We start from the raw sequence: 27,851 nt of genomic DNA, 5'->3' as shown, positions 1-27,851 counted from the left end.
AAGTAAGTAGCATTTTTTACTGGAAGGTTTCCTTGGATACTTCAACAGGCGTAATGTCTTTTAATTTGCAGGCAAATACACTGATATGTTAACATATGCACACACAGAAAGACACAGAGGTCTGCGAGCACTCTAAAGGCTCCTCTTTGGACATAGTAATGCTTCTCTTAGCACTCAAGCCCCAACACTCACAAACATATCCGCACACACTTTCACACATATCCGCAGACAGACACAAACAAATGGACACACATGCTACACTGTAATGTTTGCCAAGATAAGAACAATGTGGTGAATGATCTGGAGAAGGAGAAAAAAAATTGGATGGTGAATTGTGAGGACTGGTGGAAAAAACTGGGACAAGTGATGAAGTGAGAAAGTGTATGTGTGAAGATCAGGGGTGACGTGAGTGGATTAGATGCATTTAACTACATGTAAAGATCATCTAAGCATGGATTAAAGGGCATTCATGAACGCCACTTGTCATTTGAGAGATTTTGCTTGTACTGACCTTTACCAGTGTGGTGGTGATATTGGGGTTGGTGACCCTGCAGGGGATGACCAGCGGCTGCTTCTCCTTCAGGTACAAAACATCCGGGCTCATACCTGGATGACCCACAAATGGCTGCTGGCTGTCTGAAACCCAAACACTACAGTCAGGACACACATGTAAAATAAATGCATAAACAAAGACTTTATTTCTTGCAAATCAATATCACATAATTGATATTATACAACCATGGTCCGTTCACATAAATTACAAAAGAATATTTTCTCATAGCCATTGATGCTGTAGCAGATATACTGTATGCATTGCCATCTGCAGGTTATTACACCTATCAGTTTGAACCTTAAAGTGGTAGATAAGAAGAAAATACTAGAAGCTGTAAGAGAGTGTCTGACATATTTACTCAAAAACGGACCGACATGGTTGATCAGTCATTACTGTGGATAATCCACAAAGAGGGGGAGGCTGCTGTGAGCAACAAACTTCCATTCAGCTTTGTTATATCGGACTTGGAGGCAGGTTAATTAATGGATTCTGCATAGTTAGATAACAGTGAAGTAAAGGCATCTTCACCATGCAGAGCCCTGTGCTTTGCTACATTATCTTGGACTGACATTTCAGGATAATATTAACAGTGCATTAAAAAAAGTTTTCAACCAAATAACAAGATGAATGGTTTCTTTTTTTAGCCTCGAAGGCTGTCTGCGGGTATTCCTTTCATGCTGCATACAGGTCCAATAACCTGCACCAACATGCAGGCCTGAACCCAGCCTGCAAGACGTGTGAATGTGATTCAGACTGTATAATGGAAACAGAGATAAAATATGGCAACAGAGGCAAAATACGATTTCAATGAGCAGCCTTTCATCATCTGTGAAAATAACTAAGTGATGAAATGAGTTGTTTTAACCACTCTCTGTGAACTGACCCTTTAATTTCATGTACACATAGAAAGGAAAGAAAACAATTATTTGCTTATAGGTACAAACACCCAAACAAACATACACTTCCAAGTATCAATCTCAACAACACACAAAAATAAACAGACACACACTCCTAAACATACACTGTCCTCCACACCCATTCACTGTATACCCATTCAGCAAATGACTGCCTGTTGTCAACAATAAACACACAGATTGTTTAGAAGTAATCAAACAACCTCTCTGTGCTTTCTCCTCCCGGCTCGACTACTGTGACAGCTCTGTGCCATTCAAAGGTGTGGGTGTTGCTCACTGTATTGTTTGTTGGGGTAGGGTGTTATTCAAGGAAAGCAAATCTCTGAACATTCGAACAAAAGTACCCCAAGGACTGGTGGACCGAGGGTTTCCTTCTCTTGCTTTGATTCCTAATAGAGGACTCACAGAGGAAGGCAATGTCCAAGCAAAGCTGCAGGCCACGTCTGCTGCTTAATGGACATGGTGACCTGAGCGATTGATGGCCCTCAAAGCTCCTGTAGGCCCAACAGGAGCATGCCCCGTCCAGCCCAGCTTGATGCTGCACAAACAGTGACACCCTCTAACACAGGAAGGGCCCAGTTGGGCAGACATCGTGCCTCCTCTGCTCCTGGATACCACCGAGCTACTGGCCTTCGTATTATCCTTCGCAACTCCTCATACACACACAAACACAGACTTCCACACACACCTCCCTGCCGCCACCTTGTAGAGACACAGCAACATCCACTCCCAGCAAAGCCCCTTCGAGCCCTTCCCCTCCTTCCCCAAGCACAGGATGCTTTGAGCAAGGCTGAGCAGAGCAGATAAGGCTGATGCCCTGGGAAACTTTGCCCAGGCCTGAGCCTTTCAGCAGCTGGGCTATTCCTGGCCTGGAGGTTGCACGTAAACGAAAGTAAAAAAGGATTTAAATATAGACAACAGGGAGGTAGGCTCGGGCTGACAAAAGAGTGTTGGGGGAGGAAGGGGGTGAAACTGTGCCAGAGTCAACTAGATGGATGTGTTGCTGGGACAAACAGTGTTTAGATATAATTGGATCTCTGGCATTGGCCTGTATTTAGCATCCACCACATCCAGTTTAACCTGGAGATATAAACAATAAGAACGATGGGGTGAGGCAGTGCACTGCTGCTCAATGAATAAGAGAAAGAGCAAAAAAGAAATTGACAAGAAAAAAGTTCAGTGGCGTCTTACCTGTAACATACACATAAACAGTGGACTGTTTTTTAGGCCGGATCTGGTAACGGCAATGGTACAGGCCAGTGTGCTGGGCCTGGCTGTGGCTAACCATCAGATGGCTGCAGTACAACTGGTTTTTCCTCCCACAGCGAAATTCCTTAACTTGCACCTGGTCTCTCATCAAACCTGATGGGAACGCCCATGTAAGCTTCCACCGGCCCCTGGTCAACAGATACAAGGGAGTTTAAAGTCAGCTTGTCAGATTCTGTCTGTGGATTCACAGTTTACATCATAGAAGCTCTGCCCCTTTAGGTCATGGTTTTACTGTGTGGAGGTTGAGGAAGACTCATTAAAGTGTCTATCAGTCGCTGGCCTAATGAGGGTGCTATAAAGATCTTAGTGGAAAAAATGTTTACACTCTGATGGCCACAGCAAACCCAAAGAAAACTCTAAGAGCTTATCAGGAAAAACACAAAAAGTCACCAAATCATGTTCACAACTTACTCATCCCACCCTGTTGTTCAAAGTGGGAGTTCCTAGTTTAATCTATCTATGAGAAACTTACCTGCAGCTCAGGAGTAGCTGTTGGTCAGCATCCAGGACCAGTGACCGAGTTTTCACCTCCAGGTTAGGGACACTGTACTTCCCCTTTTGTTCTTTATCTGCAGAGACAGACGAGAGGATGAGCCGCAGGACACAAGACGTGTCCCAACATCACGTCACTGAGTATATGTTTTAGGAATGTGTGGAATCAGGTCACTGAATATAAGTTGGAAGATATTAAGACATTTTTATAGATGGATGGATGGATGGATACATTTAGGTGAGTCCTGGGTTGAGAGCTTGGCTACAGTACCTGTGACCCATCCCCTCATTCAGGCCATTTGAGAACTTCTATGGAAATGCGTAAGCAGCGTTCCTCTTGTTTATTAAATGAAGAGATTTCTCCACTGAAGTTTATTAATGAGAGATATCTGTCCACCCTTCCTTCCTCCCAAAAACAGTGGAAATATCACTCAGGGAAGTGCGTCCTTCATGCTGACTGCTTTATTATTAACCACTTATATAGTGTAGACCATACAATTCAGAGCACAACTATCCTGCTACTGTGAGTTACAACACTTTCAGTACAAGGCAATTAGTGACTTTATCACTGAAGTCCATTATTCCTAGTCAGCATCATTGTTCGCAGTGGATGCTCCACTGGGCAGCTCTAGTGTTACTCACACTGCTAGCACTTCCTATACTATTTCCTTGCAATTGGAAGTTTGTGAATAAGCAAGAAACACACACACACACACACACACACACACACACACACACACACACACACACACGCCTGTTTCCCATACCTCATCATTAGGGATTTTACACTGATTTAAGCATAACTTCACCTTAACCTTAAACCAACCTAAAATTCACTGATTTACATGCCAGGGACCAGTACCATTTAATTTGTGCCAGCACACACAGGGAGAGAGCAGGGATTTGGTGGCCTCTTCAACTAGCTGTGAAGTTGCTAAAAGCCCAAATGTTGCATAATTCAACACAATTTTCCTGTTACTCCATCTTAGTAAAAAGGAGATTCAGTTTATTTGTTCTAAATATCAGAGTCCACAGTAGAGTAAGTTATCTTTTTGTTGGAGGTTCACAAAAACGCACCCACGATTCAGGATCTCTTCTACTCACATATCACAAATGTTGAAAGAAACAATGGAAAGAAATCAAAATTCAAAGGGAAAAAAATTTCTGATCTTCATACAAAAGTGCTATTTAATATTGTATAAACATCCACCACAAAAGTTTTTGACTGAAATTTTTATAAATGCTTTTTTTCTCCACAACCTTAATATGATGGAAATAAATTCTACATCTACATGATAACCTCAATTTCCTGCAGTGCCATGTTAAAAAATAGCAAAGTACACTATGTTCATCCAGCTGCTGTGTGCAGCCACCATGGTCATCCAGATTGTAATTGTATCTAAACAATTTAGTATAAATTAAAATTGTAATATATTTAGTATATTACTATTATATTTTTCAAACTGCTTGCTCTTTCAACAGTCTACAGTAGCATTGTTAGGGAAAATGTATAGGAACTTAATTCATTCACTGCTTTTTGAATTCATTTGCTTTTTGACGCAAATACAGGAAATAATTTCCTTGGCTGACCTAAGAAAGGCTGACATTTAGGCTACATATACATTTAAAATATCTTACAGAGGCCTGGAGGTTCACATAAATATTGCGATTCATGTGCAGTGAATCTGTCTTTTTTAAAAATCGATCATCTGTAATGAAAGATTAATGCCAAACATATGGTTTTGGTTATGCATAGGTACATTTTAACTGGACACTATAAAATAATATATCTCCTTTAATGTTGCAATAAAAATTAGCCAGTAAAACCAGAGATCTATGGAGAAACCTTCCGATTTTTAGTTGTAAGCACAGATTAACCCGGTTCCTGCTCAGTAAATATTTTCCTTCAGTTGTTCATGACCTCTTGTTCATTATATCAGAACCTCCATTTGACAAACTCATCAGTCTCAGGAAACAACGCCCTGCGTGTCCATTCAACCAGGGCCAAGGGCACAAGGAGCCGGGCCACAGAGGTCTACATTATCCAAACACGTGTCCCGCAGGAAAGCGCTTATCTCCCTTACTCCACTTGGTGCTAATGAAGGTTTACAAGCTGAACAACCTCAGACACACGACCGCACTGACGGCTTCACTGGCCACAAGCATCACAGACTGCCCCAGTGGAAAGATACAGCTGCGCGTCTTTTTCTTACAGAGACTGAATGTTCCGTCTTAATGATGGAAATTGCTCTTTATTTAAAAGAGCGACAAGATGCCTGATAACCCACCGAGCCCCGTAGTTTATACTAAATAACATCTAGAACAAAAGTTGTGCGTAAAATGCAGTTTTCAACAGGTTACAACTTGTAGATGTAGTTTATTCCGTTTCGGGTTTACACTGGTAAAACTGAATTAATGAAATGAAATGTTGCAAATACCAAATAAATAGCTGAAGAAGTTATTAAATACATGAAGATGAGCAGAGCTACAGCAGGTGCTCCGTGCGCCCTGCAGCGGCACAGAATCGGCAAGTACTAAACCTGTTACTCACCTTTTGCGCGAACACCATACAATCCACATAGCAGGCAGATGAGAATCAAATTCATCATGTCAGGCTTTCAAATGAAAAACAGGAGACGAGTTTTTATTCCTGCAGTTTTTTCCCAAGAGTGGACTACAGACAACGCAGCGCACTTGAGTTCAGCGCTGAGAGGAGATGGTGGGTTCCTGGGGATAACTGCGGGAGATCACTCAACAGGACGCCACGCTCGAACTCCAGTGCAACTTCTTCCCATTCTCTTGGATGGTGGCGCGGATTTATACAGTTCCCACAGTGCAGCCACCGGATAGCGGACTTCCGTGACGTGCAATGACACACCCAAAGCACGTAACAGCAGTCTCCAGTCATCAACCAATCGATCAGTAAGGTGTTGAGAGAATATTGTACTGTCCAAAATAGATTGTTTCCCCAATTTGAAAAATATCTTCTTGATGAAAACTTGCTCCCCATAGCAGCAATCTGCAGATTTTCCTATAAAGACAAAGATGCGCACAGGGCAGCGTAGTGCTTAAATCTTGTATGAACTCTAGATTGGTACACGGGGTGACCAGCACGTAGGCACCGGGGTGAACGGGTGGTGTCCCGAACAACAAATTTGGCAGTCGACTCTCGTACTTCAAACTCATTTCTCAGATATTAAAAAAACACTTGTGCTCCTCGGGAAGAGGAACATGTCACACACACTGCACAACTGGAACATAATGATCTCGCCAGTACTTGTTTAGGGAGAGCACTTGCACGAACATATCCTACATCACATCCTTAGATAGAGTGCAGGCCCAATATAAAAGTACCAATAGTCAGAAACTGCTGTACTGTACTGTACATGCTCCACCATTCATAACTGAACATTCACACATTTCCCAAACAGTTTTGCAAATGCAATAGCAAAGCAATTTAGAAGAGAAACGCATGCATGCTGCAATTAAACTGTGTATTTAATATAAAGGCACAAAATCTGATATCGTTACACAGAGGTGCAAACCGCATGTCTTTTAATCATGTGGGTGTAAGGTGCATCACTCCCTCGGAAAACTGTAAAATTATACCGGCCACTGGGCGGTGATATGAGCTGAATCAGAAGGAAGGCAGGAGAAAAAGGGGAATTCAAAAGGTTTTGTATGAAACTTAGTCTTTTTCGTTCTGCTGTGCATGCTTTGCATGAAGTATGACACAGAAAGGAGGCACCATAAAGATAAATTAAAACATCACAGTAAATATGAAATGCACAATATATTACCACCTCCTACTGAGGGATTATTCATTCCACTGCAGAAAATACTTAACATAAGGCTATGACTCAGATAAACACGGTTTACCAGTGCACATTCATACACATACAGTACAAAAAGAACTCATACAGTGAGTTGTGAATATGCATATACAGTACAAGGACGAATGTATGTGAGGGCAAGGATACACAGTTATATACTTGAGGGAAATCTCTCCACTTATTATTATATTGGCAACACCTAACATGGTCATCAACTCTGTGTTGACAGAGGAAGGGTGGAAACATTAGGAAGGCTACATGTACATGCACAAAGCAGCCAAGCTTGTGGTTGTACTATGGCCAGTGTCAATGTTGCCACGAAGCCTCCACATTAAAATGTTTACTGACTGTCCACTGCTTTGAGACTCTGCTGCAGATTGAGAAAATCTAAAGCACAACAGATGTTGACAAAGCAACTGTAATAAGTCTGTGTTTTTAGTTTAAGCAAATTTTCTGAAAGAAGATTGAGGTGCTCTTTGTAGGAAGTGTAAATAAGAACAAGCTTTATGCAACATAACAGAAAGCGGAGGGCATGGAAATAAGTTGCTGCTTCAGGGGGTTATTTAAAGCAAATTCAAAAAATAAAATAAAATCAGTGGTTCAGTCTCAGAGCGTCTGCAGCAGGTGGCATTTCTAAAAACCTGACCTCACCTGAGCCCCAGTGATCTCATGGTTTTCTGATCAATTTTATTTTAAAAATACAAACACAAAATATAGATCGTCAAGTTCATTCCAAGACAAAAAAATGGATCCAAATATTTTAAAGGAGAATTTAAGAATATTTTTGCTGATGCCAGCATATACTGAGCCATGGTTTAGTCTACATGTGCGCAGACAGCGAAAACCAAAAGCTAACAGAGTGATGTCTTATGTTACAGGATGCTGGGTAATTTTGGAGCAAAATTTGAATTTTAATTGTGTACCTCATAATATGAGGTTAATAATATGAGGTTTTCCATATTAAATTTGAACATTTATGTGCAGTGAAACAAAAAGCAAATTTGATGTTCTGACACCAGGTGTGTTAGTGAGTTAGTGAAAAGCTGTCGGGTGTGGACCAGGGATAATGGCGCTGCTAGTCTGTTGCCGTAGATATGCTTCCAAAAACTGACTGAATGTGTTGTCATGCAGTCATGACAACTGCCTGAAAACGGCCTCCATGTTTGAAACCTTCATCCTGCATGTTAAGTCTGTCAAATTGCTCATGTCAGTCTGGTGTTCAGTCACACCTGTCCTTTAGTTTGTTGATGGATCCAGTCAGTGAACTTGACCACCTGTGTGTAGACACCAGGACGGTTCTGTCGTGCACAGCCTTCACCCCAGCTCACAATCCCTGCCAGGAACCACTTTCTGCCATGCTCCAGACACACCAGTGGGCCTCCTGAGTCACCCTGAGGGCACAGACAACTTATGTTCAAAACATGAACCTATTAAAGTTAAGGCACAGAAAGAGTATATGTTCTGAACCACTTTTCCCCAAATATTGTTGAAGCTGAGGATTGAGGGTAAGCTGATGTTGCAAAAAATATTTTCAGAGATGATGATGTGAAGTTTCATCACAAAAGGTTTAAGAAATATTCAAAGAATTCCAGTGACAGATGATGGGAGCTACTTGAACATTAATAATATTCTGTCACCAGCTGTCAGGCTGTGTCTGAAATCACTCCCTCATTCACTACTTCCCATGTGATGGACACTCTATTTCTTACTCAATAGTGAGGAGTAATGATGGTCATTTTATATCATCACTGATTACTGTACCTTTTCTGCATCTCCCCTTGGGAGTCAAGGGGTGTGGGGTGGATCCAAAGGTCCCGAGGGAGTTTAAATCTCACTGCCACCTGGTTGGTAACCTTTGAGATTGACAATAGTCCCACAAATACTTTTTGTCCCAGGACATAGTGAAAGCTTGAAGGTACATCACTTAGTGGTGCTCTGGTGGTAGTGCTGGAAAGCTCTCAGTGCCCTCACACAGTTTCACCTACAATGCCTCACCAGGGCTTGAACTGACAAAATGCTGCCATTCTCCTCCTTGGCAGAGAAACAGGTGGTTTGTAACATAGACCGCCTGCAATGGTGACAGAGCAGTGGTAGAGGTAGGGAGCAAGTTGTGTGCATATGCAGTCCAAATGAGGTACTTTGCCCATGTTGCTGGAATGACTGGGAACAAAAATGGTGTATCCCAGGTAATACCTGGTCTGTCCATTTGTCTGGGGATGGAATCTCAAAGTACAAAGGTGACAGCTGCAGGAGAACTGCTGGGGAACATTGTGTGACTAAGTCAGGGAGGACATGCCAGCAGCAACCTGTAACCACAGTGGAGAACACGTATAAATTGGTTTTCTGGGACAAGCAGCATTAGCAATCCACCCCAGGTGTGGAGGACCAGGAATGAATGATCCAGTCCAGGTAATCCAGAAATGGTTCTTGTTACTGTGAGATTAGCATAAGATATGAGGTATCTGAGGGGGCTGGATAATGTTAAACCATAAGTATTCATGGTGATTAACTTAAGAAGTTCATGTGGTCCAGCTTTGTTCAGTGGGTCAATCAGAGAAGCAGGTGTTTGTCCAGCACTCTCCCTGTACCCGAGCCACAGATGAACACCATCAACAGATTGACCAGAGAAGGACCGCTGAGATGCTGCAGTAAACAGGGGGGATTCAAGACATCATGGCACAGCTCACCATGTCCCTCCAAATTACTGATGATCTTTGAAATGAGAAATGACTTTTCCTGGTACTTGCCATTGCTTCAGGTGAAAACCCAGAAGTCATCCACTTGTATAGGTTGGCTCTGGTCTTGTCCTGTTGGTGTCATACTGGTTGTTATGGACAATGGTAGTGGGAGAACTTGCTTGGCAGCATGGATGACATCAACTGCTGAAGTGTCTCTGGCTAACTGGTATTCTTGCAGAAGTTCCCCATTTTCAGGCCTGCGAGAGAAATGTGGTGCCAAGGTCAGTGAGTCTATCCAAGGACAGTGGTAGCTCATGAGTCACCAACTTATTCTCTATGGCCCAATTACAGTAGGGCACTGGTAAAACATCAGTCAGGATGTCCTTGTCCCACCCAATCTTGGGGCCCCTTGGTTCAAAGGTTAATGGTATAATCTGATAATCTCCTGAGAATATCTCGATGGAGGAGCAGATCTTCAACTGGAACTCCCACCTCTATGTTCCCTAGAGTAGAGCTTGACCAATGAGTAGAGATGATATATGCAACACAGGAGCCTTCAGTGGGGAAAGAGGAAGGCTGGAGCTCAAAGAGTAATGACCACTAGGGAAAGAAAGGAGAGCATGTTCCAGGTTCTCCAAAATACTACTCTAGAAGACGTGAGGTCCTGCATTGGGCAGATGCAGTGACTCAGTAAAAGCACTGGTGTTCTGAGTGAGCCAACGCCTGCTACAGGTCACCAGCCAGAGCAACCAGCTTCTGCTTCTGTAGCCTAATGGCATTAGCCTCAACTTTCAGTTCCCAGCAAACATTACTACAATGAATCCATGTTGGCCATGCTAAACTGTAACAAGTCTGAGTTTGGACTGAAATGCAGCTTTCCAGGAGAGATGGAGCCAAAAAGTATACTGTCCCGAGAAACCAAGGTACAGAAGACTAGGCATCAGATGGTGGTGGTGAGCAGACATGCAGGGAACAACACACATTGGACAGTGCAGACATAATGACGGATCAGAAACAGAGCTGGCCATAACCAATGATAGTCAGGGAAACAGCAGACTGACACAGTTCTGGTGAGTAAGAGCAAGTTCCAGGGAAGTGGTTGGTGCCATGTGATCCAGTTGGACAATCAAAACACAGTCCACAGGTGAAATATGAAATCCAGAAAACAAGGTATGTATATAAACAAAAATGGTGAAAAGTCACAGGGGAAAAACCAGGTGAACAGTGTGATGAGGACTGAAGGGCAGCGTAAGTACTGACGTCCAAGATTGCATGAGAGCACCTGGGAAGGGTTGGTCAGGTGACCACAGTGGAAAATTAGCACAGGAAAATGCCAGGCAGCTTATTGAAGAAGAATCCTCACTAAAACATGGTGCATTGTGGGACTGTTAGCAGAGTCATGCCATCTATCTATCTATCTATCTATCTATCTGTCGGTCGGTCTGTCGGTCTGTCTGTCTGTCCGTCTGTCCGTCTGTCCGTCTGTCTCTGTCTGTCTGTCTGTCTGTCTATCTGTCTGTCGGTCTGTCTGCCTGTCTGTCCGTCTGTCCGTCTGTCCATCTGTCCATCCGTCTATCCGTCGATCCGTCGGTCCGTCGGTCCGTCAGTCCGTCTGTCCGTCTGTCTCTGTCTATCTGTCTGTCCGTCTGTCCGTCTGTCCGTCTGTCTCTGTCTATCTATCTATCTGTCTATCTATCTATCTATCTATCTATCTATCTATCTATCTATCTGTCTATCTGTCTGTCGGTCTGTCGGTCTGTCGGTCTGTCCGTCTATCCGTCTATCCGTCTGTCTGTCTGTCTGTCTGTCTGTCTGTCTGTCCGTCGGTCCGTCGGTCCGTCGGTCCGTCGATCCGTCTATCTATCTGTCTATCTGTCTATCTGTCTGTCTGTCTGTCTGTCTGTCTGTCTATCTATCTATCTATCTATCTATCTATCTATCCATCTATCCATCTATCTATCTGTCTATCTGTCTATCTAACTGTTGGGGTCATGAGGTCAAGAGTACAATGTTGCCATTGTGTGACATGATTTGAAGACAATAACATGTTTGTGTAAGACGTTTTCAGGCTATCTTACTAGATAGGCCACATAAAATAAAAGAACGCTGGGTGAAGAGAGAGTCAAGGTAGCATGGGGGAGAGAAGAAAGTCTCTTCTCTCTGTCTGCAACTGAGGCGTTTTTCACTTGAAGGCATGTACTCGGTACAAAGTTGTCGTGTGTTTCATTGCCTTCAGGGAAAAGAACCAAGTCAGTGTAGCGTAAACCTGACAATAACCTTTCACTGCTAACATATCTAATCCAGTTCAGCCTCATTGTATTTCTGTCATTTCTATAACACTTTGAGTCTGCTTTTGGTTTTATTATTATCAGTGAATTTAATGTGCTGTTGTACTGTTCTCATAGTTTCACAGCTGTGGCCAACACCTGGCGTCAGCCTTTCATGGAAACGGTTTATCTTGTGTGCATAGCTGGACTTTGCACAGCTCAGCAAGAGAAAATAGCTGTGACATTAGTCTTTATGCAGAAATGCTCTGTTGTGGTTTAGACAGAAATGTCTGAGGTTAAACAGCTCTGAGAAAGTATAAATAATGAGTCAAGCTGTACTTTTGTGGTTACGGAAAAAATCCAGGCATGAGCATTAACAGTCAACTGAGTATTTTGCTCAGTCAAAATCATACAAATTCACAGCAACAGCAATGCACACATTTACCTGGCAGGCATCTACGCCTCCCTGCATGTTCCCAGCACAGAGCATCCTGGGAGTGACGGCGTCATCATACAGCTTGTTACAGGTACTCCTATTGATGATCTTCACTGAGGCCTCTTGTAAACGAGTGGCCAGCTCACCTATAGTTCAGACAAACATTAAAACATTTGTGAAAAATTTGCCTTGAAGCTTGTACGTACTGTACCTGCATCAAAATGTGTTTCTAAATATTAGCAAGACTATGCTTTTCAATAAAGGTAAACTAAAAGCATGCTTACTGTGATTTAGCTCTTTCATTTCCATTTGATACTTCTGACCAGCTCTTACCATCTTCCATGAGGACCCCCCAGCCTGTGACATAGCAGGTGGTCCCTGTGGCGAAGGAGTGTGAGGAGGCAGGGATGCACACAGGCTGCACCAAGTCGTTGAAGAACATGGGAGTGCTGAGCTCAAGAAGGGCGATGTCGTAGTCAGAGGTGAACTGGTCGTACTGTGGGTGGACGAGGATCCGCCGAACTGGTCTTATGGCTGCTCCGTTGTTCCCTGTGGTCATTACACGCATTCCCATGTAGGCCCGCCATGCACGAGCATCTGAGTATCTGCAGGCACACCATGAGCATGAAGTAGATACACATCAATTCTGATTATAATGATGAGTGTTCAGCCATCTTTCTTACTTAATTGTGTCTGTGTCCTGAAAGCAGTGAGCTGCAGATATGAGCCAGCGGTTGGAGACCAACGTGGCTCCACAGACGTGGCCGTAGTGATCCATCTGGAGGCTGACCTGCCATGGCCAAGACCCCGCTCCAGCATCAGAGCCGCCCACTATCTTAGTACGCTTCCTCGGCCTGGTGCCACAGCCTCGATGGGAGAGACAGGTAGACAGAAGAAGACAAAAATGGTCAAAGGAATTTGGACCTACATTTATTCATAGGTACAGCAGTCTGGTTGAGTTCTGTGAGTGAGTATTTACCACAGCGGAGTTCATCAGAGCCATCAAAGCAGTCTTTTATGCCATCACACTCAGGGTTGACCTTACTAACACACTTTCCATTGGCACATTTGTATGATGACAAGGAGCAGCCTTTAAGGTCTAAAGAAAATGAAAGGCATACTTACAGGATGTTTTAAAAATATAGTTAAAATCCTCACATCCTATGGTCAGACAATACTCTTCGGTCAGTTAGCTAAATCAGAAACCGCTGATGTCATGACTACTCACACGCTCTGGTACAGTTGAGTTCATCACTCCGGTCTTTACAGTCAGTGACTCCATCACACACAGAAGACTTTGGCAGACACACCTTGTTGGGACACACATGGTAGCATTTACCTGCTGAAAAGCAAATAAAATGTAAGACAAATGCTAAAAACGCTCACAGGTACACACATGTGTTAGCGCAGTGACAGTATATCCACTTACCACAGGTTCCCTCTTCACCGCTGTCATCACAGGAGCTCTGGCTCACACACTGGCTGCTTTGAGGTTTGCACTGACCATTGCCACACAACACTTCTCCTGGCCTGCAGGATGCTATATATTTTGAACATCTAGTCAGCCAAACAGCTTTACTGTAATTGGGCCATAGAGGATAAGAAATCGACCTACCACATTTAGCCTCGTCCCGTCCATCTGAGCAATCCTTTATTCCATCACACACCTTCCTGAGAGGGATACAGTGCCCATCTCCACAGCGAAACTGGCGAGGACAGGCTAGAGATAGACAACAAGGAACTCTACTGAGAAATTAGGTTGTAATTAATATTAGGTTGTAAAGAAGTCACATTTCTGACAAAAAGTGTCATTACCCTCACTGTCCTGAAAGATTAAAATATTAAAGATTTAATAGTATTGCTAAATTTTAGAGTTTAAAACAATCCTTACACTTCTAGTGCAAAATTGCTCTGTTGGAGTGAGAGCGTCTGATTTTACTCACTGCCCTCAGGAGAGAAGGCCCGGTAGAGCAAGTAAAAGCCCTTGTGAGTGAGCGATTCATCGGAGTGGAAGTGGAGGGAGAGAGGTGAAGAGTAGACCCTCTTTTTGCTGCTGTCGGACACTGGATTACACAGTCTACATTACAGAGGAGCACAAAAGGAAGAAATTTTGTTTTGAACTCTCATGCAAGCACAAAAATGTGGAATATCTAAAACTGTTAAAAGCCAAAACATACTTGTATTTGCAGTAAATGAATGAATATTGTTGAAACACGTTTTAATATTTTCACTGATGTGAATGACCTGCAAGATCTAACCCTTCATTATGGGCACTTTGGTTACAACACAGTTCATGTTCATGACTCACTTTGCCCCTCCAATGTCCAGCCAGTCTTTCTCACAGCCATCCGATGACGGAGAATCCTGAATGTCGATCGTCATGATCGTCATGGAAATCAGGTATCCTGGCATTGGCGCCTGATGAAAAAAACAAAAAACAAAGACCGCTAAAGGAAATGCCAACATTGTAGGATGAGGACAGCTAAATAACAATGGGATGATTAACTCTTTCATTGTCTTGCTGAGCACTTACTCTTTTTAATTCCTGAAACAAACACACACACAAACTTGTACTTCTAGCTTTGTGAGAACCTTCGTTGACATAATACCAGACATAGATCCTTACAACTAAACACCTAACCTCAACCCTTACCCTAACCCTAATCTAAAAATAAATCTAATCTTAATTTTAAAAGTCTTAACCCTCAAACAGGAGTCTCAAAAAGTGAGGACTAGCCAAAATGTCCTCACTCAGATAGTATTGTTCTCAAAATGCTCCTCACAAAGACAGAAGTTCAAGAATACATAGACACACATGCATGCATACATTGATGTGTCTCACCTGTACTGTCCAGGTGCAGTCTATATTGGGAGGATAATAGGAAGGATAGTAGGGTGAGGAAATAGAACCATTCCAGGAAGAAACTGACCCTCCACAAACTGCAATGCAATAACACACAGACAGTGATAGAAGTGAGGTGATATGGTATATGGTTAGTGTGTCTGTGAGACCATTCCTACCTGCTTTTGGGATGGCCTGGAAGTAAGCTTTGAAGATTGCTCCATCCCTCTGTCTGCTAAAGGAGAACGTGACCAGCATCACATTTCCAGAAGATGTCAGCTTCATGACTGGAGAAGAGCCTGAGACAGGCAGCCCACACCACCTGAGACAGGTACATGCATAATGAATAGACACATATAAAATATAAATCAAACATTTATTTCAGGTTCTGCTTTGGCACTGACAGAAAACTATGAGAACTATGTGTGCTCACCAATGACCTCCAAAGCTCATTTACCAATAATTTCGCAAGTACATTGTGATTCCAGACAGGCCATAACACGTCTTTACCTGGCAATTATTTTGTTCTGCAAAGGAAGCAGGAAGTCGTAGGCCGAGAGCTTGTGGGAAGTGCAGCTTCCTGGGGTGGCGCCATGCAGGGTGAGGATGACCAATCGAACCACATGACCCGATGGCACGCGTAGACGCCACTGGTAGTACGGCTTCTTGGGACTAACAAGACTCAGGGTGCGGTTGTTTCCATATTTGGCATAGAGGTCAAAGGACATTGCTGCACATAGGAAGTGATGGAAGTATTTATTTGAGTTTTACTGCAAATGAACACATTAACCAACGCAAAGTGTCTGATGTAAGCGACCTCAAAGCGATAGTGATCTACAGGATATATTAAATAAGCACCAGATATTTTCTCATTTGGTGAAGGATGAGAGAGATGAGTAACATGTTAGTCTAGAATTTTCTTCAAGAAGTTCTGATGACTATAAAAGTCATATTATATGATTCACATGAATTCCATTGTCAGAAAACCAAGCGGTGATATCTCATGCACCGCTTTTGTTACGCTTCTTAAGCCAAGTACATTTGGTCATAGTCTTGTTAGATTTATCATGGCAGACTACACAAACAACAAAAATCTAACTTCATTAAAGCAATACAGACATCAGCCAGCAGTAGTGAGGGTGTGTTTCAAACAATGAATTCATGGAAATTTCATCAAGATTAGTAGCAAAGGTTTAGGCTCTCACTCAACTCTCCTCACCTTGGAAGCCAAGCTGCCATTTTCCACTTTGGATGTTATTTGGATTCTTGATCTTGTCTGATTTTTCTTCTGATTCAAAGTCATCAGGGTCCAAACCTAAACACGTGTAAAATATGTCAAAACACTTTGTAGGATTCAGTCGGAATCTAAACTTCTATAAAATTACAATAAGATACTTTCATCACATTAATAAAACAAGGGGAAATTATTTATAAAGTATTTATATAAGTACAGCTCTCAGTTACTCTTATGTAAATCAGGTGTTTCTATTTGAAATATAATGGTGGCTTTTAATAATTTTTACTTATTGTTTTAAACCTGTTATTAGTAGTTTTAAATTATTTATTGTAGTATATAGTAATAAAGTGGTATTGCTGAAACTATAGATGTTTTAGACAGAAGATAGCTGTCTACATGCATATACAGTATATGTGTGGTTAATGAGCATGTGGTATATATACAAACAACAGTAAGAGCCTTTACCCAGCAGGTGGAGCATACTGTCATCCTGCTCCATGTAGTAGCGCTGTTCATTGCAGCTGTCCCGCTGCACCTTGTTGCTGCCGTGAAGCCTGCGTCGCAGCCTGTCTGGGCTGGACCTCCGCATCGCCATGGCAACATTGTCTGGGGCGGAGAACTTACTCCAGTAGAAGACATTGAGCCCTTTGGCTCCTTCACTGTCAGACAAAGAGTTTACACTGTTGCTATTCTGCAACACACATATGGCTGAGTACAATGGCATCATGTATATTTGCTTAATGTATGTTTTACCAGTGGGTTTTGTGTTAGTGCACCGTACCTGAAGGCAGTAATTCCTGAGCACAGGTGGTAGGAGCTCCATGGATAGGAATCGTAGAGTTCTGAGAACTGATTCAACACACGAGGATTGATAACATGTTGAAAACAGTACTGCTCTGTAGCTGTAACATCACAGCAAGTGAGGTCACTGTTCCTGTGTAAGTGACACATGAACACACCTGGTCGAACATGTGGCCTGAGTTTGAACAAAAGCATTGTTCCTGTGTGCCTGTATCTGGCTCTGCATGTGTGTATGTTGACTTTGAGCAGCACAAAGCTCCATTGTGGCTCTAGCTGCTGGCTGTGCACCGGCAGGATCCTGGGTGGTATGGACTCCTGGCCTTGACTTCACCTGTTCTTTAGTGAATAGATGGCTGCACAGATACTGTGACCACTTACTGTAACAACCCTGCTCATTCACCCTCACAGCTGATTACAGGGACATTACAGGACGTTACTGTAGATTATCGAGAATTTCTCCATATCAGTTCATTTCTGCAGCGCAACAATGCATCAATCCGTGCATCTGACCTTTAGCTCCAGTAACCCAAATTACCCCTCTCACATCTCAGTCCATCTCCCAATCCTGCTGTCATCTCAGCCTGCCCTACTGCCCTGTCTCTCCCTCTCAACCACAGCATCAAACTGAGGTTCTCTTGCTCTCTGTAGGGTTTTGGCACAAAGAGTGGCTGATTGTGTGAAAGCTACAGACAATGTTTTTATTGAAAGCCTGCTCTTCCTCTCACTCTTGCTGCTTGAGCCTAGCTGGGCTCACAAATGCCGTACTTGTCCAAAGCCCTGAAAGGGCCCTGTCCCTGGGGGTCTCAGGAACTCGCACACACACTGTGCCCAGCTCCTGTTTCAGCTTTACATTTAACACCACCAGAGAGAGACAGTGAGAGGGACTGAAGAGAGGAAAGTGGTGGACATAAAAAAAACATAGAGACAGATGAGGACAAAGCAGATAAGGAGAAAGCAAATAAGAATGAAAAAACAGCCAAGAGCAGAGAAATAAGATGGAAACAGCATTTGAAAGCACAGCATAAAGACACCAGTAGTCTCTTGTGGTGAAGCAGCAAGATCAGTGGGAAGGTCAAACAGCACCCTGTCATTCAAAGGCGCAGCAGTGACAGACAAGTCCGGTGCTCCACTTACATAATGATTCAAAGCCTGAGCCTGCAGGCGGAACTGCGGTGAGGTGGAGTCAGTCAGCTCTGAGGAGAAGCTCAGGTTTGGGAACTCCACACTGCCTCCAAGGAAGAACACTGAAGAGGGTGGAGCTGGGGAGGAGGAGGTAAAGAATTGAGACAGGTGAGCTGTGTGACTGTCGGTGCAAATGAAAATAAACACAATTTAAGTTTCAGGAAAGGTCTAAAAAAACCAAATGAGGTCTGTACTCACAAGTTAAGTAGTGAAGTGTCAGTGCAATGATAGCAGTGAGGGGAAAGAAAGGCAGGAGACCTAACATCCACCTCCTCCAGGAGCTACGGCCTGGAGCACCAACCACTACCTGATCTGCCTGATCCACAGGCTTTGTGGGGGGGCTCAGTGACTGGGTGGGCTCCTTTAACTCCCCTTCTCCCTTGAAGATACAAGGACATGACTCAAATATCATACTGGCTTTTTGTGTCTGTGTACAAATTCCTTCTAATTGTTGACTTTTATGTGACCACAGCAGAGGAGCAGTAAAGAAAACGCCGCCTATATGCCAAAATCAATGAGACGTAGAACTTATGGCTGAGCAGACACAGACTTAGTGAGAGCAACAGTGAACATCTTTAGGCTAAAAGGATTTCCTAAAAAATTTAAAGGGTTGGCAGGATTCCCTGGGGGAGCAGACAAAGCATGGCAGGAGGGGGCTGCTTTCCCACGGCCAGCCTCTGCCGTGTCAGTACTCAATCAAGTGGCATGGACATTCATGAGAAACATACCCCAAAATCCCTAGAGACGGATTTTTCTATGACTTGCTTTGATAGACTACGATTATTAAGTCACTGGTTTAAAAAAGGATCTGAAAGCTAAATTAAATAATTTTGCAATATAGCTGGGATCTTTTCAGAAAGTATTATATGCAAAATACAAATTCCTTTTTGGCACCAGCTTTGAGTCTCAATGAAAAGAGCACAGTGGTGGCTTACCTGTGCAGCGGAGCAGCATGAGTTTCCATGCCTGGAGACGCAGTACACTTCACAAGTTTTGCTGTTGGGGAGAGTCCTCATAGCACTGTCCCGTTTAGCTCCGGAGAGACGATATGCAACAATACCTCAGGCATAGAAACGATGGAGAGAGAGGAAACCCCCAGTGTCGCTTTCTTTGAAAAAAGCGCAGAAATCTGACCTGAGGGGTTCAGATACTGCTGGCATTCTCCGCCTCCAGTTTACCTGATCTGGCCGGCAGATGTCACACAGAGCCCCATAATGCACTGCGGGGACAATGGAACCACTATGAAAGTGCACAATCTGCACAACCATCCCTGTGACAGATTGTGTGGGCAAACTTCCTCACTGTGTATACATGAGTTAAACTTTGAGGGACAAAAGACTGAGGGAATTGTGTTTGAGTATTATTACTGCTGGTGAGTGGCTGCTGTACTCATGTATGGTCCATGTGGTCAAATCCAGACAAATCTGACATCAACTTGTATCAACTTGACTGTCATCAGTCTTTGAAGAGTGACTGTAGAAAGAAAGACCTGCAGAGGCTTTTTAACTTCTCATTTTTGCTTTATTGAATTTATCTGCATGACAACCTTGTAATAACACCACAAGGCAGAGATTGCTGTTATCAAAATCACACACACACAGGTCACGGTGCTTAAAGATGTATGTATTTTCTGGTGATAGAATATTTTAAACATCTTCTGGCAACAGATGAATAAGAGTTTCATCATGTCAACTGATATGGCCATTTATCCATGAGGTGAACTTGTTGACCCTGGTGTAGACCCCTGGCAGGTTTGGTCTTCCACAGCCTGACCCCCAGCTGACAATGCCAATCAGGAACCAGCGACCCTCGCCAGGTGCCTGACAGGACAGAGGACCCCCTGAATCCCCCTGCAATAGAAACAATATAGTTGATTCGGAGGAAACACAAAACAATATGTACCTGGTTTTATTGCTTCATACGCTTGATGGTAGCTCACTCTACAAGCATCCCGTTCTCCAGAGGGGACCCCGGCACACAGCATGCGTGGTGTGACAGGGCCATAGCTCTTCTTACACTCAGTCTGGCTCAGTATGGAAACCTCTGCTTTCTGCAGCACTGAGGGCAGCACCTTGTCTGCAGGGAGACGAGATGTGGACATGGATCATGTATCATGTAAATAGATCAAAACATTTGCACATTTAGTGCTTTAGGAGAAAATAGCAGCTCACAAAGAGTCGAGGCATTGATAAAGTTACTCTCTTCGGTAACAAAATATTTCTCACTCATGACAATGCAACCCTTATTATATACATGTAGGGGCAACACCAATGGTAGACAAGGTGCAACACTGGTGTTTGCAATATGCTGAATTTCTTTGGGGTTCCTTATCAGTGTATGTCAGGAAATGGCTCACATTCTTGTACACTAAGTAACGTGGCTTTATATGGCAGACGGTTTAGCTCAAGAGTGAGATGTAAATGTGAAAAAGACAAGTGAAGCAAAGATTGAATAAGAAACATTTAATTAAAGTGCTTGGTTGCACACTGCTATCTCTAAATACTGCTTTCAGTTTTTTGATATTTAGTGCAGCATGATTACTTACCCTCCTCAGAGCGGTATCCCCACCCAGTGACCCAGCAGCGGTGGCTGTCGGTGACAGTGTGGGAGGCAGGTGGTAGGCACACAGGCTGGACCAGTGGGCCGAGGGAGGCAGGCCAGGGCTTCTTGAGCTGCAGCAGGGCGATGTCATAGTCGAACGTGTACATGTTATAATACTCATGCACCACAATCCGCTGGATCTCGGCCACATGTTTGGCACTGCCCTGCGTCACCATACCCAGGTGAGCGCTCCAGTAGCGTGGATCAGACAGCCTGCAGGGTCGCAGGTCAGTGGTCAAAGTTAATGAAAAAGGACATTTGAAAATCAAACAGCTTCTATGAATATTTGAAATAGACCAACTGATATGTACAGTAAATTACATAGTTAGTTCATAAAAATCCTGTTAAATTTTTTCTTTATGCCTCTGAAATTCATGCAAACCTGTGGTGGGTGTAAATACTGTGCCAAAAATGTTAGGAATCACTGCTTTATTGGTTATTGTTGTCTGGCTGCTACCATATTCATATTAATTCTGTGTGGGTGTCTCACCTTTCCTTGCTGAAGCAGTGTGCAGCTGAGATGAGCCAATCAGATGAGAGGACAGAAGCGCCACAGTACAGGTTACCAGAGAAGTGGAGGCTGACCTGCCATGGCCACTCCCCTTCCACAGAGTTAACCCCACCCACGATGCGTTCAGGGCCTGTGGATGAACCCACCTTCTTCACTGGGGAGGAACGGCCACATGCTGGAGAGGATGTAATTATCAATTTTCTTGCTATACTGATCATATATACTTTTGGAAAGAATTGCAGAACATAAAAGTAATATAAGAGATGTATCCAGTTGCAATGCATTTGATGGAAGTGAATCACTGTGTCCTCACTGAGGAAAAAGTTCTGACAGACTGTGGTTGCACATTGCAGTAAAAAAACAAACAGTTTGTGTGTGTGTGCATGTACAAAAAGACTCCTGCTGACCTTATGTATTTTACATATCGTCATACTGCATTGACAATTCAATTCTTTATTGGCAACACTTACTGCTGCAATTATCATTATTACGTGCAGTTTATAAATCTATTAGGGAATTAGCTAAAGGTCCAATGTGTAAAATGTAAGATTGAGCAGGCTCTAGTAATGAAATTGCAAAATACAAATGTCTGAGCACCCCTTACACCCAAGCCGCCATGTCCAGGCATGAGGGAGTGGGGGGTGGAGGCAGTGGTTGGTTTGTCCAGTCTCAGCTACTATAGAAACATGGTGGCACAATGTGACAGCCTCTGTGAGAGGAGAGCCGCTCCCTAAGTAGATTTAAAAGGCTCATCATGTGGTTGTACAGAGTGGGGATACACTATGACTGGTGTCCTTCACACCTACCATCCATGCTGCCATGCTGAGTCATCACCATGACATACAAGTCTGCTGCTGCCTTATTAAAAGTTAGAGCTTCGTTATATGTGTGTATGTGCGCATAGACACACATGCATGTCTGTCCATTATAAGTAGGTGATCAAAGACAGGCCTGTTCCCATCACCTTGAGCCCCCATCAGGATAAAATAACAGCAAACAGAGTGAGCTATTACTGCTGGATCACCTCAGTGATACAGGTCAGCAAGTTTGGAGCTGACTGCCAAGTGATTTATAAAATAGCATCAATTTTCCCATGAAATCATGTGAGGGAGGATAATCTATATGTACCAGTTGCTTCATTAAGAGGAGATACCTGGGACACACTCAACTGTGTGTGGTTTAGGTTGAATTGATATATGACTTTTCTTTATGAGCGATCAGAAACCTGAGGACATGTTTTGACGAAGGTAACCACTATGTAGGTAGGCAAACATAAAATAATGATAATAAGGGGAGGGAACAAAGCATCTTATTTCTGAACATGTTTCAGGTTGCAACAAGATATGTAAGTATGCAATAACGCTGTATAAAGGTTAATATTAAGGATGTTTAAGTTCAGTTTCGAGCTGTCAACAAATCTGAATTCTTAAAAATGAATAAGTCCAAACCTTTGGCGTACACTGGCAGTGCATCAAGAAAAGAAGCTACAGTTTTTACAAGGGGAAAACATAATGTGATTATTGTAAGATTTCACTCTAATGTCAGCCTCTATCCACTCAATAGAAAATGGTGGACACTCACCACAGTCCACCTCATCGCTCTGGTCCTGACAGTCATGAACACCATCACACTTTGCATTCTTCTTCAGGATGCAGGAGCCACTGCTGCACTCATACCTGATTGCAGAGCAGGTAGTTTCTGGAAAAAAAAAAAAAGCACATTGAGACCATATTACACCGTTACTGTTTAAAGAATCAAAATGGTGTACATGGTGGACTAATGAAATACTTTCAGTCATACCCTGAGTGCAGTTGATCTCATCTCTTCCATCAGTGCAGTCTCTTTCTCCATTGCACACAAACAAAGGATGCACAGGACTGTTGCCACCACAGTTTATTGTGGGCCTTGCTGTGCACAAATGCAACATTTTTCTTCAGACTAAACTAATGAAATGCTTTTACTACATTGTATGTGTTGCCAGTAAGTCACAGTGCCATGTGAAAAAGATATGGGATCAGACAACATTAATCAAAGTGTATAGATTAGCGACAGTTACACTCAACCACTACAATGTAAGAAGTCCGACAGCTTACAGCAAAAGACCTCATCACTCTCATCTTGACAGTCATCCAGGCCATCACAGCGTCGACTCTTTTCCACACACAGTCCTGTGGAGCACAGGAAGTGACTTTCTGGACAGGCTGGAGGAACCAGAAATAAAAAAAAAAGTGCATCAAGATTATGTTCCTGTTTCATTTTTACTCTAGTGACTGCCTCAAATGCAGCACAGCAACTAAAACTATAAATATAAATAAAATAAAATATATAAAATTGAAGTTATGCATCTGAGTATTTTATGAATTGCACAAAAACTAGAATATCTGTGTAGGTTCCAGGCAAAATGTCCATACAAAATATGTGTGTCTGTTTCCCAGTGGTTTATCGCTTCCACTTCAAAACAAAATCATTAACACACATCCATGCTGAAGTACAATGAAACACCTATTATCAGTCATATCCTACCCTGCATCCTGGCTGTTATAATCAGTCACGCTCTGGTTATGCATTGCTTACGTTGGCTGATATTGTAGCTGCTGTAAGACGCCTTAAATGGCTGAGCAGAGTTACGTGAGCTGCAGCGAAACTCCACTTCTGGATTGTGGTCAGCGATCCGAAACACCGTGCGGTGTCCCACGTAGCTACCACAGAATCTGTGGAAGGAAAGCATCCATTAGTAAACCATCACAGGATGTCACTGTGGGGTAAATAAGTAAATGCACAATTGAATAGAATGTAAAAATAACTTGATTGCTAAATCTGGTTCTAGGTACGTATAAATCTGAAGAAAATTACATGAAATAGTTCAGTGTAAATGTAAAACCTATTTGCATGGAGCTGTGCACACATACATGACCTCATTGACCTTCCACCAGCCATCATCACAACCCTTCATCTCCTTTGGTTTCAGTACATAATTCTGAAACTGGAGAGCAACACCTAAAGCACTGTTAGAGGTCTAGAGTGAAATACAAACACAAAACACAATAAATACAAGTTATTTTTTAAGACACTGGCAAAGCAGCCCATAGTTTTATAAGTCACGTGTGTGTGAAAACTAAAATAAATAAATAAATAAAACTATACACACAGATATATATAAAATATGCGCTCTACCTCAAATTTCCAGATGCAAGAGCACTGATGGGGCAGCAGGCTGGGATGAAAGGGGCTGTAGATCTGATGAGTGATGTCAGGCTCTAACAGGGTGTCAATGTAAGACATACACACTGACAGAGACAGAAACAAACAGACTTTAGGCATAAAGTATAAAATAAACTTGGGGCACTCAGATCATCTTTTCTGATTCCTTAACTTGTTTTTATGCTAAAATCATAAATGAATTTATTGTTTCAGCTTTCTAAAAAATACAAATTGACATGGCAATAATCACAACATGCAGAGACATTAAATCTGTGACAAAATGTCACACTTCAGTATATATGGAGATAAATTAACAAGGTTGGGAACCACTGAAATATAAAATAACCAGATAAATGTGTCATACTTTCCTCAGCAATGGCCTCAAAGTGTCCTCTAAAGCTCTTGTTGCCATTAGTCATTCTGAAGGACAGCAACATGACATTGGAGGTAGAAACAAGGGAGAGGGTGCTGGACACCGGCTCACACATCCTGCAGCACAGAGCCGTGCTACACTTCACTATATGTAAAGTTTATCTTTAAAATACTGCATATACGTACAAATATCTGACAGTTGCAATATCTGGCAAAACATCACATATTTTTGCAAACAACAACTCATTTTAATCATGGTAAGAAAGAATGGACGTGAATCATACTGAGACTGTGACACAAACTCACCTGTGCAGAATGCGCCCTCTCATGGGCAGCAGGGCATCATACACAATCAGGGCATCATTCACACAGTCACTGGGCTCAATGAGGAATGAGGTGACGGTCAGACGGACCAGAGAGCCGGGGAAAGCAGTGAGCTTTACGTGGCAATTCACACCACCCCATGATGAGAAGACATTAAGTGGGACCCTTGCCCCATGAATGTTGGCATACATCTTATCTACACACTGTGACCCTGAAAAAAATAAAATAAAATTACTAATGGAAACACAGTATGATGTAGAATAGAAGCTTTATTCACCTCAATTACTTGGTTTCACCTACCTGCTGTATTTGATATATAATCTGAGCGCTGAACAGCTGCAGGAGAACACAATCATCAGTTTCTGCAATGAGACACATGTGAATACAAGTACAGACACGCAGACACACCATTGATAAGGATGGAGTCAATATCAACTGGAAGATCCAGCAGGTATCCTACAGAGGACCTGTTCTTGAGGCTGGTGTGGACTGAGTCTCTGAAAATTGCTCCTACACACTCCTCACACACCACTGGGATCTTTAGTCGAGGGACCACAAACACCATCCAGAAATGCACCAACACACCACCTTTATTGTTGGTACTGGGGGAAACAGCAGTTTACATTAAAACTTTAAAAAATGAATTTAATAATTCAATATGTAAGTTGGACTTTTATTTTCCTTAATGATGACAAAGACTCACTGTACCTGAGGTCTGAAATGACAGCCTGCTTGTAGAGTCTGGCCACTGAGGACATCTTGTACACACTGCTCACCTATGAGACACCAGCTATTAAGAGCAAAACTCCCTAGGATCAGCACCAACAATCATGTAAACAGCGGAGTTACACTGATACATACCACATTCTGTATTTTGTTTGCCATAGATACAAACTCATGGGACTCTTCTTGGCGGTACTCAGGGATAAACTCAATATTAGCAGCACGGAACATCCCGGCAAAATATGCTCCACTGTTGCTTTCCCTGCGGACTAAGGGAATAAAATGAAATTTTGTACTATACACTGGTGCTGTTTCAAAATAATGAAATATACAAAAGCAAAAAAACATAAGGTGATATCATACAGTAGAACTCTAGATTATGTAAAATACAGCATGTATGTCACTGTTATAATTTTCAGTCTATGAAATCAAAGGAACTCAATAATATGGTAAAAACGACACTATCAGTATTGAAATGTAAATATGTAAATATGCTTGAAAAGTTATTAACCTAGTTTTGGTATTAAAATATACAAATAGTTTCACTCACATATGAAGACCCACAGCAGTGACCACATGATCACCACTATCACAAACACCACTGCTGTGATGATAATAGCAAGGTGCCGGATGTTCAAAAGATGAGCCCATAGCCTTTTGAGACCCTTGGGCTTCCGTCTCGTCTTTCTGTATTTCCTGCGCAGCTTCTGCAGAGTGTGATCCACTGTGGCCACTTCCACAGACACATCAGCAATCTGCATCCAGGGGATTGAACACATTCATACTCATGCAATGCAGATTCCCATCACCGAATCACTAAATGTTACTTGTTCTTATCGCTTCAATGCGCCTGGAATCCTACGGAAATATGCTGAATTGAAATTAAAACAAGTCTCTGTTGATACTGCTAGTTCCCTTACCAAATGTATTTCAGCCCTTCATAGTGTTAATGAATTATTTATCTACTAAAAGTAATATAAATTTATTGTAGGGGGTAATGATGCTTCATTCCTGGTTACTTCAGCTTGTGAAGTGCTGAATGCCTGACAGCAATGCTAACTTCAGATCCAGCACTTTGCGCTCATTGAATTACCCAGCACACATATATTATTCATTAAGTGTCATTCCATACTGTGCACTTACTGAAGTAAGCAGGGTATAGATTCACAATACACTAAACATATTAGCATTTAATACATTTTGATATTAATCTAGCTGCTGCACATTTGTCCTAATGTGAAAACAGACTTCTTTGGTCCACATGCATCTTCTTGGTTACTTTAAACCTTTTTTTAACAACCGTATTCCTGCTGTAAAGTCAACTTAAAGATTCAAGGACAGCTCTAGTTACCTAGCTCATAGAAAAAAACAGCACATTAAAAATATCTTGCTTACACTGGCAGCATCCTGAGATGCATCATCATTCCCACTTGTCTGCTCGTTGTCCTCGCACTCTGCGCCCATGACACAGGCATCTCTTCCAACCTCTATCATCTAATTCCTGACCTCCAGTTTTTAGGATCCATCCTCTTTTTCTTCAGAACAAAAAAACGCTATAGAAACAGCAGCAGACACAGAAACAGCGTGTATGGTCACACAGTGCACAGTTTGGATG

At 42.6% G+C, this 27,851-nt stretch overlaps 3 protein-coding genes across 5 annotated transcripts in view; all 3 read right to left on the bottom strand.

Annotated features, from left to right (window-relative positions):
• The window catches only part of flt1 (fms related receptor tyrosine kinase 1), a 30,468-nt gene extending 24,436 nt beyond the window's left edge, over positions 1–6,032 (bottom strand). For 2 of the 3 annotated variants that reach the window (XM_026292045.1, XM_026292046.1), the window contains exons 1-4: positions 5,780–6,032; positions 3,209–3,305; positions 2,659–2,864; positions 512–636 (exon numbers count right to left, since the gene is read on the bottom strand). In XM_026292045.1, the coding sequence (XP_026147830.1) occupies positions 512–636; positions 2,659–2,864; positions 3,209–3,305; positions 5,780–5,837 (486 nt within the window). In that variant the 5' untranslated portion in view covers positions 5,838–6,032. The remainder of the gene's footprint in view (positions 1–511; positions 637–2,658; positions 2,865–3,208; positions 3,306–5,779) is intronic. The other variant, XM_026292047.1, reaches the window with a different exon arrangement.
• A 1,493-nt stretch (positions 6,033–7,525) lies between these two features.
• Positions 7,526–19,671, bottom strand: LOC113121585 (suppressor of tumorigenicity 14 protein homolog). Its single transcript, XM_026292218.1, has 19 exons — positions 19,440–19,671; positions 18,703–18,883; positions 18,457–18,581; positions 17,303–17,370; positions 16,987–17,180; positions 16,504–16,599; positions 15,795–16,014; positions 15,464–15,606; positions 15,285–15,382; positions 14,751–14,860; positions 14,386–14,519; positions 14,058–14,162; positions 13,872–13,982; positions 13,671–13,784; positions 13,422–13,541; positions 13,126–13,309; positions 12,776–13,047; positions 12,452–12,588; positions 7,526–8,452 (listed from the first exon to the last, which is right to left on the bottom strand). Exons 1-19 carry the CDS (start codon positions 19,518–19,520, stop codon positions 8,285–8,287), a joined length of 2,661 nt encoding a protein of 886 aa, XP_026148003.1. The 5' UTR covers positions 19,521–19,671; the 3' UTR covers positions 7,526–8,284.
• Positions 19,672–20,016: 345 nt separating this feature from the next.
• tmprss7 (transmembrane serine protease 7) lies at positions 20,017–27,730 on the bottom strand. The gene is made up of 18 exons (XM_026292854.1): positions 27,632–27,730; positions 26,787–26,991; positions 26,375–26,505; positions 26,222–26,289; positions 25,922–26,115; positions 25,814–25,849; positions 25,496–25,724; positions 25,182–25,306; positions 24,791–24,903; positions 24,526–24,632; positions 24,191–24,327; positions 23,710–23,817; positions 23,417–23,524; positions 23,198–23,314; positions 21,596–21,791; positions 21,050–21,318; positions 20,444–20,580; positions 20,017–20,354 (listed from the first exon to the last, which is right to left on the bottom strand). Exons 1-18 carry the CDS (start codon positions 27,728–27,730, stop codon positions 20,193–20,195), a joined length of 2,541 nt encoding a protein of 846 aa, XP_026148639.1. The 3' UTR covers positions 20,017–20,192.
• Positions 27,731–27,851: the final 121 nt, after the last annotated feature.

This window comes from Mastacembelus armatus, chromosome 20 (genome assembly GCF_900324485.2).
Source record: "Mastacembelus armatus chromosome 20, fMasArm1.2, whole genome shotgun sequence".
NCBI classification, from domain to species: domain Eukaryota; kingdom Metazoa; phylum Chordata; class Actinopteri; order Synbranchiformes; family Mastacembelidae; genus Mastacembelus; species Mastacembelus armatus.
This window is presented reverse-complemented; position numbering and strand designations above follow the sequence as displayed.